General features: G+C 41.5%; 1 protein-coding gene across 4 annotated transcripts in view; it reads right to left on the bottom strand.

The window, feature by feature from the left end:
* Positions 1–387: 387 nt before the first annotated feature.
* Positions 388–12500, bottom strand: part of LOC119568218 (casein kinase II subunit alpha) — a 13744-nt gene continuing 1631 nt past the window's right edge. The window contains exons 1-8 of one of the 4 annotated variants that reach the window (XM_037916651.1): positions 7434–7561; positions 5031–5169; positions 4602–4713; positions 4120–4332; positions 3331–3525; positions 2491–2693; positions 2026–2265; positions 388–1668 (exon numbers count right to left, since the gene is read on the bottom strand). In XM_037916651.1, coding sequence (XP_037772579.1) covers positions 2031–2265; positions 2491–2693; positions 3331–3525; positions 4120–4332; positions 4602–4713; positions 5031–5169; positions 7434–7452 — 1116 coding nt within the window. In that variant the 5' untranslated portion in view covers positions 7453–7561 and the 3' untranslated portion in view covers positions 388–1668; positions 2026–2030. Of the gene's footprint in view, positions 2266–2490; positions 2694–3330; positions 3526–4119; positions 4333–4601; positions 4714–5030; positions 5170–7433; positions 7562–12500 lie in introns of those variants that run through there. The other 3 variants (XM_037916653.1, XM_037916650.1, XM_037916652.1) reach the window with 3 other exon arrangements.

The raw sequence follows: 12500 nt of genomic DNA, 5'->3' as shown, positions 1-12500 counted from the left end.
ATCCAGTAAAAGATTGTGGATACTTGTAAAGCAGTAAACGGGACACTGGATGTTCTGTAGTCACAATTAACCTTAAAAAGTTTTACTTAGGGTCTTGCTTAAATTAAATATGTATTTAGAAGTGATACAAAATAGTGTGTGGGAGATGCAGGCAAAGTAAATTTTCCAATCAAATAGATTCATTAGGCATGGTAAAAAATAAAATTGTAAGCTTTGGCTCATTTCATGGGATTTCTAATGCATGAGTAAGTCTAGCCCAATACTCTAACTCACCCTCACACAAAGTACTTAAACATGTTAGTACATTTAATTGGAGATACAGCATCAGTCTTCACATGATACCTTAAATTTTCCTTTGGATGTTCTTTATTAGTTAAACTCACAACATATTGGTTTGTTTTTATTCATTTATTTTTCAATATTCAAAGGTAACATCTCTGTAAATGACAATCTTTGTGGAATTCATAACTTGTATCTTCAACACACATCGGAAACTTCTCCTTTCCTCTCAAAACAACTCGTACGACGATATACCCCTAATGATGCATTTCTCTTGCAGAATTACCACCTGCTTTCCTTCTTTCCATGCTTAACAATTGAACTGAGACATTACAGAAATTGATTGTAATACAGTGAATGCAAGATATGAAGAGAAAATGAACAAAGGTGTAATCACAGTAAGCTATACAAGATCCATGCCTCTTCTAACCTTTATAAAATAGGTCTTCAAATTAAAGGAAAGGAAAATCAATATTACTTACAACATTTTAATAACCATAAGAAAGAGGGATTTCCTTAATAGCATTTACAATGAATATTGTTCAGTCACACACAGAACAACTGTCTATAGAGGAATTGGCCTGACAACTTTTACTCATAATTTGTCAATACTTAAAACAACTATTACTCCAGAAACTGCAACAAAAATTTAGTAACATCCTTAGGTTAGACCAAATGAAAGATGAGTTATTTACAAGCATGATATTCATTTAATGATGTCCTATCTCATTTGCATGGTAGAGTTGTAGAGTAACTGCACCAGTGAAGGATGGTAAATTTTACTCCAATTTGCAACACGTATCCAAACTCAAGTCAGTTAACATCCAAATAAGCAAGTCCCCAGGTTGAGTCTGTGCTTGAAGGGTTACAGCATCTTATTATTCAAATGCTACATAGCAAAGAAAATAATAATAAAAAAAAATCAGTCCATAAAAATAAAAAGTGAGCTTTATGGAATAAATGTGAAAATCAAACAGCAGCTTACAGCTGTGAACTGAGCATGTGATTCCTAATTTTCCATTTCAACTTAAACATGATCTTGAATCACAGTTCCTGCAAATCCCTGTTCAGTGCTTAGTACTGACACAATGACTTTTGATAAATTGCATATAATCTTCCACCTCCTATAACTTAAGCAATACCTATCAAAATAATTGAGTTATTGGGTTACCTTGGAGCATTTCTGCACTGCTCCACACACAATTTTCTCAAAATCTTCAGGGGCTAAATTGGTCTTCCCTTCTCAATTTAACAGTGGCTACATGTCCTTCTGTGATCAATGTAATCAACTTAGTGCATCAGCTGCAAGGGCCCAGCAACCAAGTCACTTCCACATAAGGCTGGGGTAATGTTTGTTCCACTGGGTTGGTAGATACTTTACCTCTTTATCTGAAGGAGTGAAAGGAAACTAATAAACAAAATAAGTGTGCAGTATTCATTGGATCTGACTTGTCCTTGAATATAAGACTGCAGCATTTCTTTTTTTCTTTTTTGAAGCTGAACTAAAGGCCAGGTTAAAATAGAAAAAAAAAAAAAGAAGACATTGCATTGTACATTTGGCCTGTAAATTTCTTACACATCCTTTTAATTTTGTTAAATTTCGTAACCTCCAGTCACCAGCAGCTGACTAGGTAATATGGTTGATGGGATTTGGTAAGAGTACAAATATCTATCAAAATTAAATCCATGTCCAAGGTTTTCTTTGGAGGATCTAGAGAATATATGAACCAACAATGTGTTACACACCACATCTATTCAGGAACTCCAGCTAGAGGGGCACCGGGTGGGGCAGGCGTGGGCGAGTTCATTTGTCGGCCCTGTTCCTTAACAATAGGGTAGAAGTATGGGTGTTCCATGGCTTCGTGGGCTGTCAGGCGCTCTTGGTGATCATAACGCAGTAATTTGTCCAAAAAGTCTAGGGCTTCAGGAGAAACTAGATGCTGATTTTCACTATGGACAAACCTTTCCCACCGCTTCCGGGAATGCCTGTAGTAAATAATTTTTAACAATTACAGGAAGAATAAAATAAGAGCACAGAAACTACATGCACAAAATGAAAATTAAACTTCCAAGAAAAGGTATATAATATGCAAATTATGAACACTTTCAAAGCAAAACCATTCTGCCCTTAAATTAGAGACAATTTTATAGTTGAACTGCTTTCATTCTCTTTTATGCAATCAACAGTCTAAGAATACAAAATAGTCTTACCTTCCCAGAATGTCATTGAACCTAGGATCTAGCTCAATTTGATATTTCTCAACATATTCATAAAGTTCTTCAGTCCCCAAGACCTTTGCAATGCGCACCAACTGGTCATAATTGTCATGCCCGTGGAAAAATGGTTCCTTGCGGAAGATCATGCTCGCTAGCATGCAGCCCAGAGACCACATGTCCAATGAATAATCATACATCTGTGAAATGTAAACAGAGTATATATTATGATCTGTAAAAAAGTTTTTACTCTAACAATATCCTCACTGCATTTAATATCTTAATCTTAAACAGAATTCCATATTCAATTAGCATTAAAGAAAACAAAATGACAGAAAAGGATTGTCTATCTTTTTTTTATATAGAATAAACAGTAAATGAACCAACTGCTGAAATGAGAGAGAGTGAGAGTGAGAGAGAGAGAGAGAGAGTGTGTGTGTGTGTGTGTGTGTGAGAGAGAGAGAGAGAGTGAGAGAGAGAGAGAGAGAGAGAGAGAGAGAGAGAGAGAGAGAGAGAGAGAGAGAGAGAGAGAGAGAGAGAGGAGAGAGGAGAGGAGAGTGAGAGGAGTAGAGAGAGAGAGAGAGAGAGAGTGAGGTGAGTGAGTGAGTGAGTGAGTGAGTGAGTGAGTGAGTGAGTGAGTGAGTGAGTGAGTGAGTGTGTGTGTGTGTGTGTGAGTGAGTGAGTGTGTGTGTGTGTGTGTGTGTGTGTGTGTGTGTGTGTGTGTGTGTGTGTGCGTGCGTGCGTGCGCTCGCGCGCGCGCTTGAACACATCACCAATCTTCCAATAAAGGCCTGACAAAGGACACACAATACAAACATAAGGAGAAAGTAAACTGACCTGATAATCTACAAGAAGTTCAGGGCCCTTGAAGTATCTGGATGCCACCCGGACATTGTATTCTTGGCCTGGGTGATAGAATTCTGCCAAGCCCCAATCAATGAGGCGTAATTTCCTGTTCTCATGGTCTATCATGACATTATGAGGTTTGACATCTCGATGCATAATTCCCATACTGTGACAGTAATCTAATGCCTGTAGAAAAAAAAAATTCAATGCTTAAAAATATATACTTTTTATAATATAATAAAAATATCACTACATGGATTACCGACAAGCACATATGACAGATATATCCAAAAGCAAATAATTTTAACTACCTTTACATAAATTTTCAAAACTTCCAAATGTACAAAAAGGAAAGAGTCAATATAGAGAGATTAATAAATAACTATACAATAATCCATAAACTTTATACACAGGAGAAAAAATTGACTACAGCTTCAACTGCACAATAGTGATACCACACCAGACTAAATAAATCAATTGTAGATAAAATTGGAAAAATGTGATTCATTTCTATGTACACATTCTTCAGTCACAGTCCTATAAATTATGAATACTCAGTGCAATGGTAACTTAGTAATTTTTTAAATGACACTGCAAAAATGTATGGAGTCCTAATGTTTACCAAACTTGAAACAACACTGACCACCGATAGCTGTCTTAACTTCAACCTTCATTCTCCCACCAACTTCAAAATACCCTTTATATTATCATGCTATCCTGAACTCTGAAATCTGTAATCTAAGAAATCCACAAACCACTGAATACCTCGATCTTACTCACCTTAAGAAGCTCATACAAGTAGTATCTAATATCATAATCATTGAGCGTCTGATAAAGTTGCTTGAAGTCTGTGTTGTTAACGTGTTCAAACACTAATGCAGGAGTACGCGAGACTGGATCCTTTACGACAGCCTGGAGTGTGATAATGTTGGTCCCTCCTCGAAGATTTTCCAAGATCTTAATCTCACGTTTAATCTTCTTTTTCTTGACTGGCTGTTTTGGAAAGTAATTATTTTACATTCGTTTATTGATAAGTCCACATCTACAGTAAATAATAATAAAGAAATCTTATAGTAATTACATAGGTTTTGATATTATATGCTCATATAATCAGAGGGTGATTAAAAATAGCTTAAATTTATTCATTAAAGGAATTTCATTAGAAAATGTGACGGTTATATTAGCAATAAAATTGGAATGTAAATTTCAACGGATGTTATTACAACCAGTGAAAAATACATGTAGTATAAGAAGAGTCATACCTTGAGGATCTTGACAACACATTTTTCATTGTTGTTAATGTTTACAGCCTCAAACACTTCTGAATATTTCCCACGGCCTAATTTCCTAACAAGCTGATAATCATCTTGGTGTCTGGAAAATCAAATTGCTATAAACATTTTGAGGTACTTTGGGTGGGGGTGAGAATGAATTAAAATTAGAAAGATCTTTCTCATACGAGATATGTGAGAGGGAGAGGGAGAGGGAGAGGAGGGAAGGGAGGGAGGGGGATGGAGGAGGAGGAGGAAAGAGGGGGAGGGACGGAGGGACGGAGGGAGAAGAGGAAGGAGGGGAAGGGAGGGAGGGAGAAGGAGGGAGAAGGAGGGAGGAGGAAGGAGGGGGAGGAGGGCAGAGCATTATTGTTCAGCATATTTTGCCCCAAAAGAAAAACTTCAAAAGGTCAAACTTACCCCCATTCTATGACATGAGATTCATAATCCCAATACTCATGTGGTCTGTGGGAATTAACGTCAGCATATACACGAGCACGGCTTGCCAATGGCATTTTGTGCAGCCCTCGGTAAACCGTCCGATTAAGCCCAGCCAGTTCTGAAAGAATTAATTTTTCCTTATTTTACATTCCTACACGAAAATGTAGTTAACTATGAATACAGCATATTGGAAAAATGAATTTATTGCAAGTTATTATTAACAATGATAAATCTTTTGATTACAGAACACGATACAGACAAATTATCAAATTTATCAAAAAGTTCTACCATTTATTAGGCTTCTTCTCTACATGAGATCACTTCACTCAACAGATACAAGGCCAGACTGTTCACTACATACATCACATATGTCTATCACATAAAAAACACTCGCTTCACCATAAATGAAAACTAACATTGACCTATAAAAATTGTATGTATGTATGTATGTATGTATGTATGTATGTATGTATGTATGTATGTATGTATGTATGTATGTATATTATATATATATATATATATATATATATATATATATATATATATATATATATATATATATATATATATATATATATATATATATATATGCACAAAAAAAAAAAAAAAAAAATTAAATCCCTAAAATATTTATCTGAACAGGCACTAAAAGTCTTATAATAAAGACACAATGAATAACCCCACAGGAGCAGCATCTTTTCCCAATCAGCAAAAGCGCCTCAAGTTTCGTAATGTTTCATTATTTCGGTCTACTTTTCAAATCAATCATATTGTTTTGCACGCAATGTTGAAACAAAAAGAAATAAGCTGCCTGAAATATACCTGCTAAAAGGGCCAATGCCATAGCTGAGAGGAAGATTTGGAAAATAATGAACCTTAGGTATGAGAGAGTAATGGATAACGGATGTAAAGTTAACTGAATTGTACTGGATTTTTTTTTGTTAAAGGACAACAGCTATCCAGGATTTAAACAATTTAATAACAATTTAACAATACTAATAACAATAATAATAATAATAATAATGTTCAAACTGATTCCATCTATATAAATACACTTTCAAAGGGTAAGAATCATGCCAAAATATGCTGAAGCGCAAACATTACCGTAACAACTCTACATGTACTATCTTACAGAATGATATCTATGTTTACAACTATATAATTATGTAACCTAATAGTTGTAGAAAAAATACTTTGCACAACTTCTATATTATTACTCTCTAGTCATACTATACTACCATTACCCATACTGGCCAGCTACTTACTACAACAAACAGTATTAGTAATAACCAATAGTAAAAAAAGAAAAAAATCCAGATAAGCAGAATGTGATAAAAACAAGATAAAATAAAAGAGCAGAGCTGAAAGAGCTGAGAAGTGGAGAGGTAGAGGAGCCAAGGGAAGGAGGGGGTGGAGAGGGAGAAGAATGAAAAGGATAAGTAAAAAGGGATGCAAGAATAGATGCATAGCAAAAAGAAATAGGAAACTAATATCATCAATAACAATAGAACATGCCTTAGAATTCTTATTACATTACTAATTATATTACTGTGTAATCAAAGGAGAAAGTACATTTCAGACTGGGCTGAAATTCTATTTCCTCTGTTTCATACTCTGATATGAAATTTTGCCCTCAAATAAATCAAACGTATAACTCAATGTTTCCAAATATTGCCAAAGTAAAAAGTTGAATATTTTGAAAGAGCTGTAATGCATCAAGTGTTGAAGGTGCTGAGCTTTGATTTTCTTTTCAAAACAAATCAATATGTTCTTTTTTGTGCTTTTCTTCGAATTCCACTTCAAGTATTCATAATACACCACCTATTTAAAAGTCATCTTAAACTGGTACCCTTTGATATTTGAATTTATAACACAAAATGCTTCGAGCGCAACCAATTTTAAACCAATTCAAAATCATGAAAATCCAACTATTATGACATTTAAAAAAAAGGATAATAAGTAACAAGCTCTCACAATTTTGTCATATCAGAGACTAAGACTAGTGACCCTACAGCATGTACAGTCATGTTCAAGGTGACCAAGTGTTATTGCCACCTCCACTTGTGGCTGTGTTGCATCATGGTGTGAGGTACGGAACTTGCTTGCTCAACATTTTCATTAATTAGGACTGAAGTTCAGGTTTTGAGACTTTCCTTGAGTACTTATAACAAACTAATATTGAAAGATGTACAATGACATAATAGTAATATAACTAATAGTTTGATCTATATCCTCTCTACTTTCCACATACTTCAGAAATAAATGATCCCACAAAAATAATACCACCTCACATTTTACTTGCATCAATATTCTCTATACTCAAAGACCATATATCAGTGTAATCAAAGACTTTATACAAGTATATATAACAAGTGAACTTACTTGGGGGCTCAGCATACATAGCCTTCCTCACTTCCAATTACTGATACTTATAACAATAACAACTCTTTATATATCATTGAATGAAGCCACAATTTCTTGAGTTCAGAGCCTCTCTATGACTAATAGGTACACTAAAGCGTACAAGTTACCTTAAAGATTAAGGAGATTTAAGATTAGATATACTGGTATCTTTGATGAGATGGATTGTTACATATCAAACACACCAATGACAAACTGATCAGGCTTAAGAAGTTAATGAAATTATTCACACTTAGAACTGTTTTCAAAACCAATGAGCTGCATTTTAATTAAGAAGATTATTTAGGAAAAATGCATAAAACATGCGGCTATCATATTTTGAAAGTGGATCAAATCTAATGTATACTATTTATTTAAATAATATCTTTTTATCTCTTGGGTAGGGGGTACCTTTTTTAAGCAAAAACCCTTCAGTGGGAAAATGGGGAAAAAAAAGGGAGAAACAAGTGGGAGAAAGAGAAAAAAAAAAAAAAAAGGGGAGGAAAAAGGGAGGGGAAATTTGGGAAAAGGGAAAGGGGGGAGGAGAAAGGGGGAGGGAGGGGATAACATGGGGGGGGGGGGTGAGAGGGTAAGGTGAGAGAGGGGGGGTGGGTGTGAGGAGGAGGAGGAAAAGGGGAGGAGGAGGAGGGGGAGGAGGGAAAAGGGGGGAGGAGGGGGGAGGAGGAGGGAAAAGGGGGGGGGAGGGGGAGGGAGGAGGAGGAAAGGGAGGAGGGAAAAGGGGAAAAAGAAAGGGAGGAGGAAGGGAAGAAGAAAAAGGGGGGGGGAAAAGAGGAAAAAGAAAGGGAAAGGGGGAAGAGGGAAAAAGAAAAGGGAGGAGGAAAGGGAAGAAGAAAGGGGGGGGGAAGAGGAAAAAGAATAAAGGGGGGGAGGAAGAGGGAAAAAAAAGAAAAGGGGGGGGAGGAAGAGGAAAAGAAAGGGGGGAGGAAGAGGAAGAAGAAAGGGAAAGGAAAGGGAAAAGGAAGAAAAAAAAAAAGGGGAGGAAGAGGAAGAAAAAGGGGGGAGGAAGGGGGGGAAAAAAAGGGAGGGGGAGGGGGAAGAAAAAGGGAGGGGAAGAGGAAAAAGAAAAAAGGGAAAAAGGGGGAAGAGGAAGAAAAAAGGGGGGGGAGGAGGGAAGAAAAAAGGGAGGAGGAAGAAAGGGAAAAAGAAAAGGGGGTGGGGGGAGGAGGGAAAAAAAGGGAGGGGAAAAGGGGGAAGGAAAAAAAGGGAAGGAAAGGGAAAAAAAAGGGGGGAAGGGAAAAGGAAGAAAAGGGAGGAAAGAGGAAGAAAAAAGGGAGGGGAAAGGAAGAAGAAAGGGGAGGGGGAAAGGAAAAAAGAAAAGGGGGGAGGAAAGAAGGGGGGGGAAAAAGAAGGGGGAGGAAGAGGGGGGGGAGGAGGGGGAGGAGGAAGAGGAGGGGGAGGGAAGGGGGGAGGAGGAAGAGAAGGAGAAGGGGGGAGGGGGGGAGAAAGAAAAAAAGAGAGGGAAAAGGGGTGAAGGAAAAAAAAAGGGTGGAGGGGGGAAAAAGGGGGGGGGGGGGAAAAGAACAGAAGGGGGGGAGGGGGAAAGAAGGGGGGAGGGGGGGGGGAAGGAGGGAGGGGGGAGAGGAGGAGAAGGGGAGAGAGAGAGAGGGAAAAGAGAGAAAAGAAGAAAAAAAGAAGAAGGAAAAGGGGAGAGAAAAAATGGAAGAGGGGAAAAAAGAGAGAGGAAAAGAGAGAGAGAGAAGGGGAAGGGGGAGAGGGGGGAGAGAGAGAGAGAGAGAGAGAAGAGGGGAAGAGAGAGAAAAAGAAAAGAAAGAAGAGGGGAGAAAGAGGGGAGAGGGGGGAGAAAAAAAAGAAGAGAAGAGAGGAGAAAAGAGAGAGAAGAAAAGGGGAAGAAAAAGAAAAAAGAGAGAGAAAAAAAAAGAGAGAGAGAGAGAGGGGGGGGAGGGAGAGGGGAGGGGGAGGGAGGGGGGGAGGGGGGGAGGGAGGGGGGGAGAGAGAGAGAGAGGGAGGGAGGGGGAGGGAAAAGAGGAGAGAAGAAGAGAGAGAGAGAGAGAGAGGAAAAGAGAGAGATAGGGATGGATAGAGATAGGGAGAGAAGAGAGAGAGAGAGAGAGAGAGAGGGGAGATAAAAAGAGAGGGGGAGAGAGAGAGAGAGAGATAGGGGGGGAGGGATAGAGAGAGAGAGAGAGAAGGGAGGAGGGATGAGAGAGAAGATAGGAGGGAGGGGAAAAAGAGAGAGAGAGTTTAAAGGGGGGAAGGGGTGGGGAGAGGAAAAGAGGGAAGGGGGGGAGGGAGAGAGGGGGAAAAAGAGAGAGAGAGAGAGAGAGGGGAAGAAGAGAGAAAGATAGAGGGGAGAGAGAGAGAGAGGGGAGAGAGAGGGGAGGGAAGAGAGAGGGGAGCAAAAGAAAAGAGCAAAAAAGAGAGAGCAAGAGAGAGAAGAGAGAGAGAGAGAGAGAGGAAAAGAGAGAGGAAAAGGGGAGAGAGAGAGAGAGAAAGAGAGAGAGAGAGAAGGGGAGAGGAGAGCGGGGGGGGCCCAAAAAGAGAGAGAGACGGGGAAAAAAGAGAGAGAGAAAAGAGCAAAGAAGAGGAGAGAGAGCAAAAAGAGAGAGAGGGAAAAAGGGGGAAGAGAAGAGAAAAGAGAGAGAGGAAAAGAAAAAAGAAGAAGCAAAAGAGAGAGAGAAAGCCAGAGAGGAGGGGAAGGAAAAGAGAGAGAGAGAAAAAGAGAGGGGAGAGAGAGAGAGAGAGAGAGAGGGGAGGAGAGAGAAGGGGGGAGGGGGAGGGGGAGAAGAGAGAGAGAGGGGGAAAGGGGGAGAGCAAGAGAGAGAGAGCAAAAGAGAGAGAGAGCAAGGGGAGAAAAACAAAGAGGAGCGAAAAAGAGAAAAAGAGAGAGAGAGAGAGGGAGAGAGAGAGAGAGAGAGAGAGAGGGGGAGAGAAAAGAGGGGAGAGAGAGAAGAAAGCGAAACGAAAGAGAGAGAGAGCGAAAGGAAAAGGAGAGCAAAAAGGGGAGAGAGCAAAAAAGAAGAGAGAGAGAGAAGAGGGAGATAAAGAGAGGGGGAGGGGGAGAAGAGGGAGAGAGAGGAGAGAAGAGGGGAGGGGAGGGGGAGCAAGAAAAAGAGAGAGAGAGGGGAGAGCAAGAGAGAAGAGAGAGGCCCAAAAAGAGAGAGAGAGAGCAAGAGAGAGAGAGAGAGAAAAAAGAGAGAGAAAAGAAACAAAAGGGAGAGGAGAAGAAAGAGAGACAAGAGAGAGAGAGAGAGCAAGAGGAGAGAGAGAGCAAGAGAGAGAGAGAGAGAGCAAAAGAGAGAAAGAGGAAAGAGAAGAGAGAAGAGAGCAAGAGAGGGGAGAAAGAGCAAAGAAGAGGAAAGAGCAAAAAGAAGAAGGGGGAGGGGCAAGAAAAAGAGAGAGAAAGGCAAAGAAGAGAGGAGCAAAAGAGAGGGGAGAGAGAAAAGAGAAGAGAGGAGAGAAAGGGGGGTTTAGAAGAAGAGAGAGCAAAGGGGGGGGAGAAGAGAGAAGAAAAAGGGGGGAGAGAGAAAGAGGGGAGAGGGGAGGGGGGAGAGAGTAGAGAGAGGAGAAAAGAGAGAGAGGGAAGAGGAGGAAAAGAGAGAGCAAAAAAAAGCAAAAAGAGGAGAGAGGAGAGCAAGAGAGAAGAGAAGGGGAGAGCAAAGAGAGAGAGAGAGAGAGAAAAGAAGAGAGAGATAAAAGAGAAAAAGAGAGAAGAGAGGGGAAGGGGAAAAGAGAGAAAAGAGGGGAGAGAGGGGAGAGACAGAGAAAAGAGAGAAGAGGAAAGGGAAAAGGGGAAGGGGAGAGCAAAGAAGAGAGAGAGAGCAAGAGAAGAGGAGAGCAAAAAAGAGAAAGAGAGCAAAGAGGGAGAAAGGGGGGGGGAAAAGAAAGGGGGGAGAGAGAGAGGGGAGAGAGAGAGGGGAGAGAGAGAGAAGGGGGAGAGAGGAAAAGGGGGGGAGAGAGAGAAGAAGGGGAGAGAGCGCAAAGAGGAGGGGAAGAGAGGCGCCAAGAGAGAGAGAGAGAGAGGGGCGCCCAAAAAAGAGAGAGAGAGAGAGAGCGGCGCGCGCGAGAGCGCAAGAGAGAGAGAAGAAGGGCGCGCGCGAGAGAGAGAGAGAGGGGCGGGGGGAGAGAGAGAGAGAGCACAAGAGAAAAAAGAGAGCGCCCAAAAGGGGAGAGGGGAGAGAGCCCCAAAAAGAGAGAGAGAGAGGAGCAAGGGAAAAAAGAGAGAGCAAGAAAAGAGAGAGAGGAGCAAGGAAAAAGAGAAAACGAAGGGGGGGAGGGAGGGGGGGAGAGGGGAAAACGAGAGGGAGGGGGGGGAGGGAGGGAGAGAAAGCGAGAGGGAGGGAGGGAGGGAGGGAGAAAAAGCGAGAGGGAGGGAGGGAGGAAAGCGAGAGGGAGGGAGGGGGGGAGGGGGGAGGGAGAGTTTTGGGTTTTGGGTTCCAAATTTTATACAAGGATTTTTCTTGGTGTGGGCTACAGTTCCCCCCCCCCCGCCCCCCCTTTTTTCTCACGTGGCCCTAGTTTCTTGGCCCGACCCGGCTAACCGAAATCCTTGCCCCCGTGGTTTTCCCCCCCAAAAAAACAGTAAAAATCTGGGGGAAATTTTTCAAATTCTCGCGCCTGGGGGGGGCCGGGGAAACCCGCCGAACCCCCCGGGTAAGAGGCCGACACGTTAACCCCTGTACTAGCCCCGGGGGTAGAAAAAGGGGGGGGGAGAAAAGGGGGGGAGGGAGGGGAAAGCGAGAGGGAGGGAGGGAGGGAGAGAAAGCGAGAGAGAGAAAGCGAGAGGGTGGGAGGGGAAGAGAGAGAAAGCGAGAGGGTGGGAGGGGGAGAGAGAGAAAGCGAGAAGGAGGGGGAGCGAGAAAGCGAGAGGGAGGGGGAGAGAGAGAAAAGGGGGAGGAAGGGAGAGAAGAGAAAGCAGGGGGAAGGGGGAGAGGGGAAAGCCGGGGGAAGGGGGGAGAGAGAGAGAGAGACGGAGAGAAAGGGGAGAGAGAGGGAAGAGAGAGGGGAGAGGGGGGGAAGAAAGAGAGAGAGAGAGAGAGAGAAAAAAAAGAGAAAGGAAAAAGGAAAAAG

This window comes from Penaeus monodon, chromosome 43, assembly GCF_015228065.2.
Source record: "Penaeus monodon isolate SGIC_2016 chromosome 43, NSTDA_Pmon_1, whole genome shotgun sequence".
Lineage (NCBI taxonomy): Eukaryota > Metazoa > Arthropoda > Malacostraca > Decapoda > Penaeidae > Penaeus > Penaeus monodon.
This window is presented reverse-complemented; position numbering and strand designations above follow the sequence as displayed.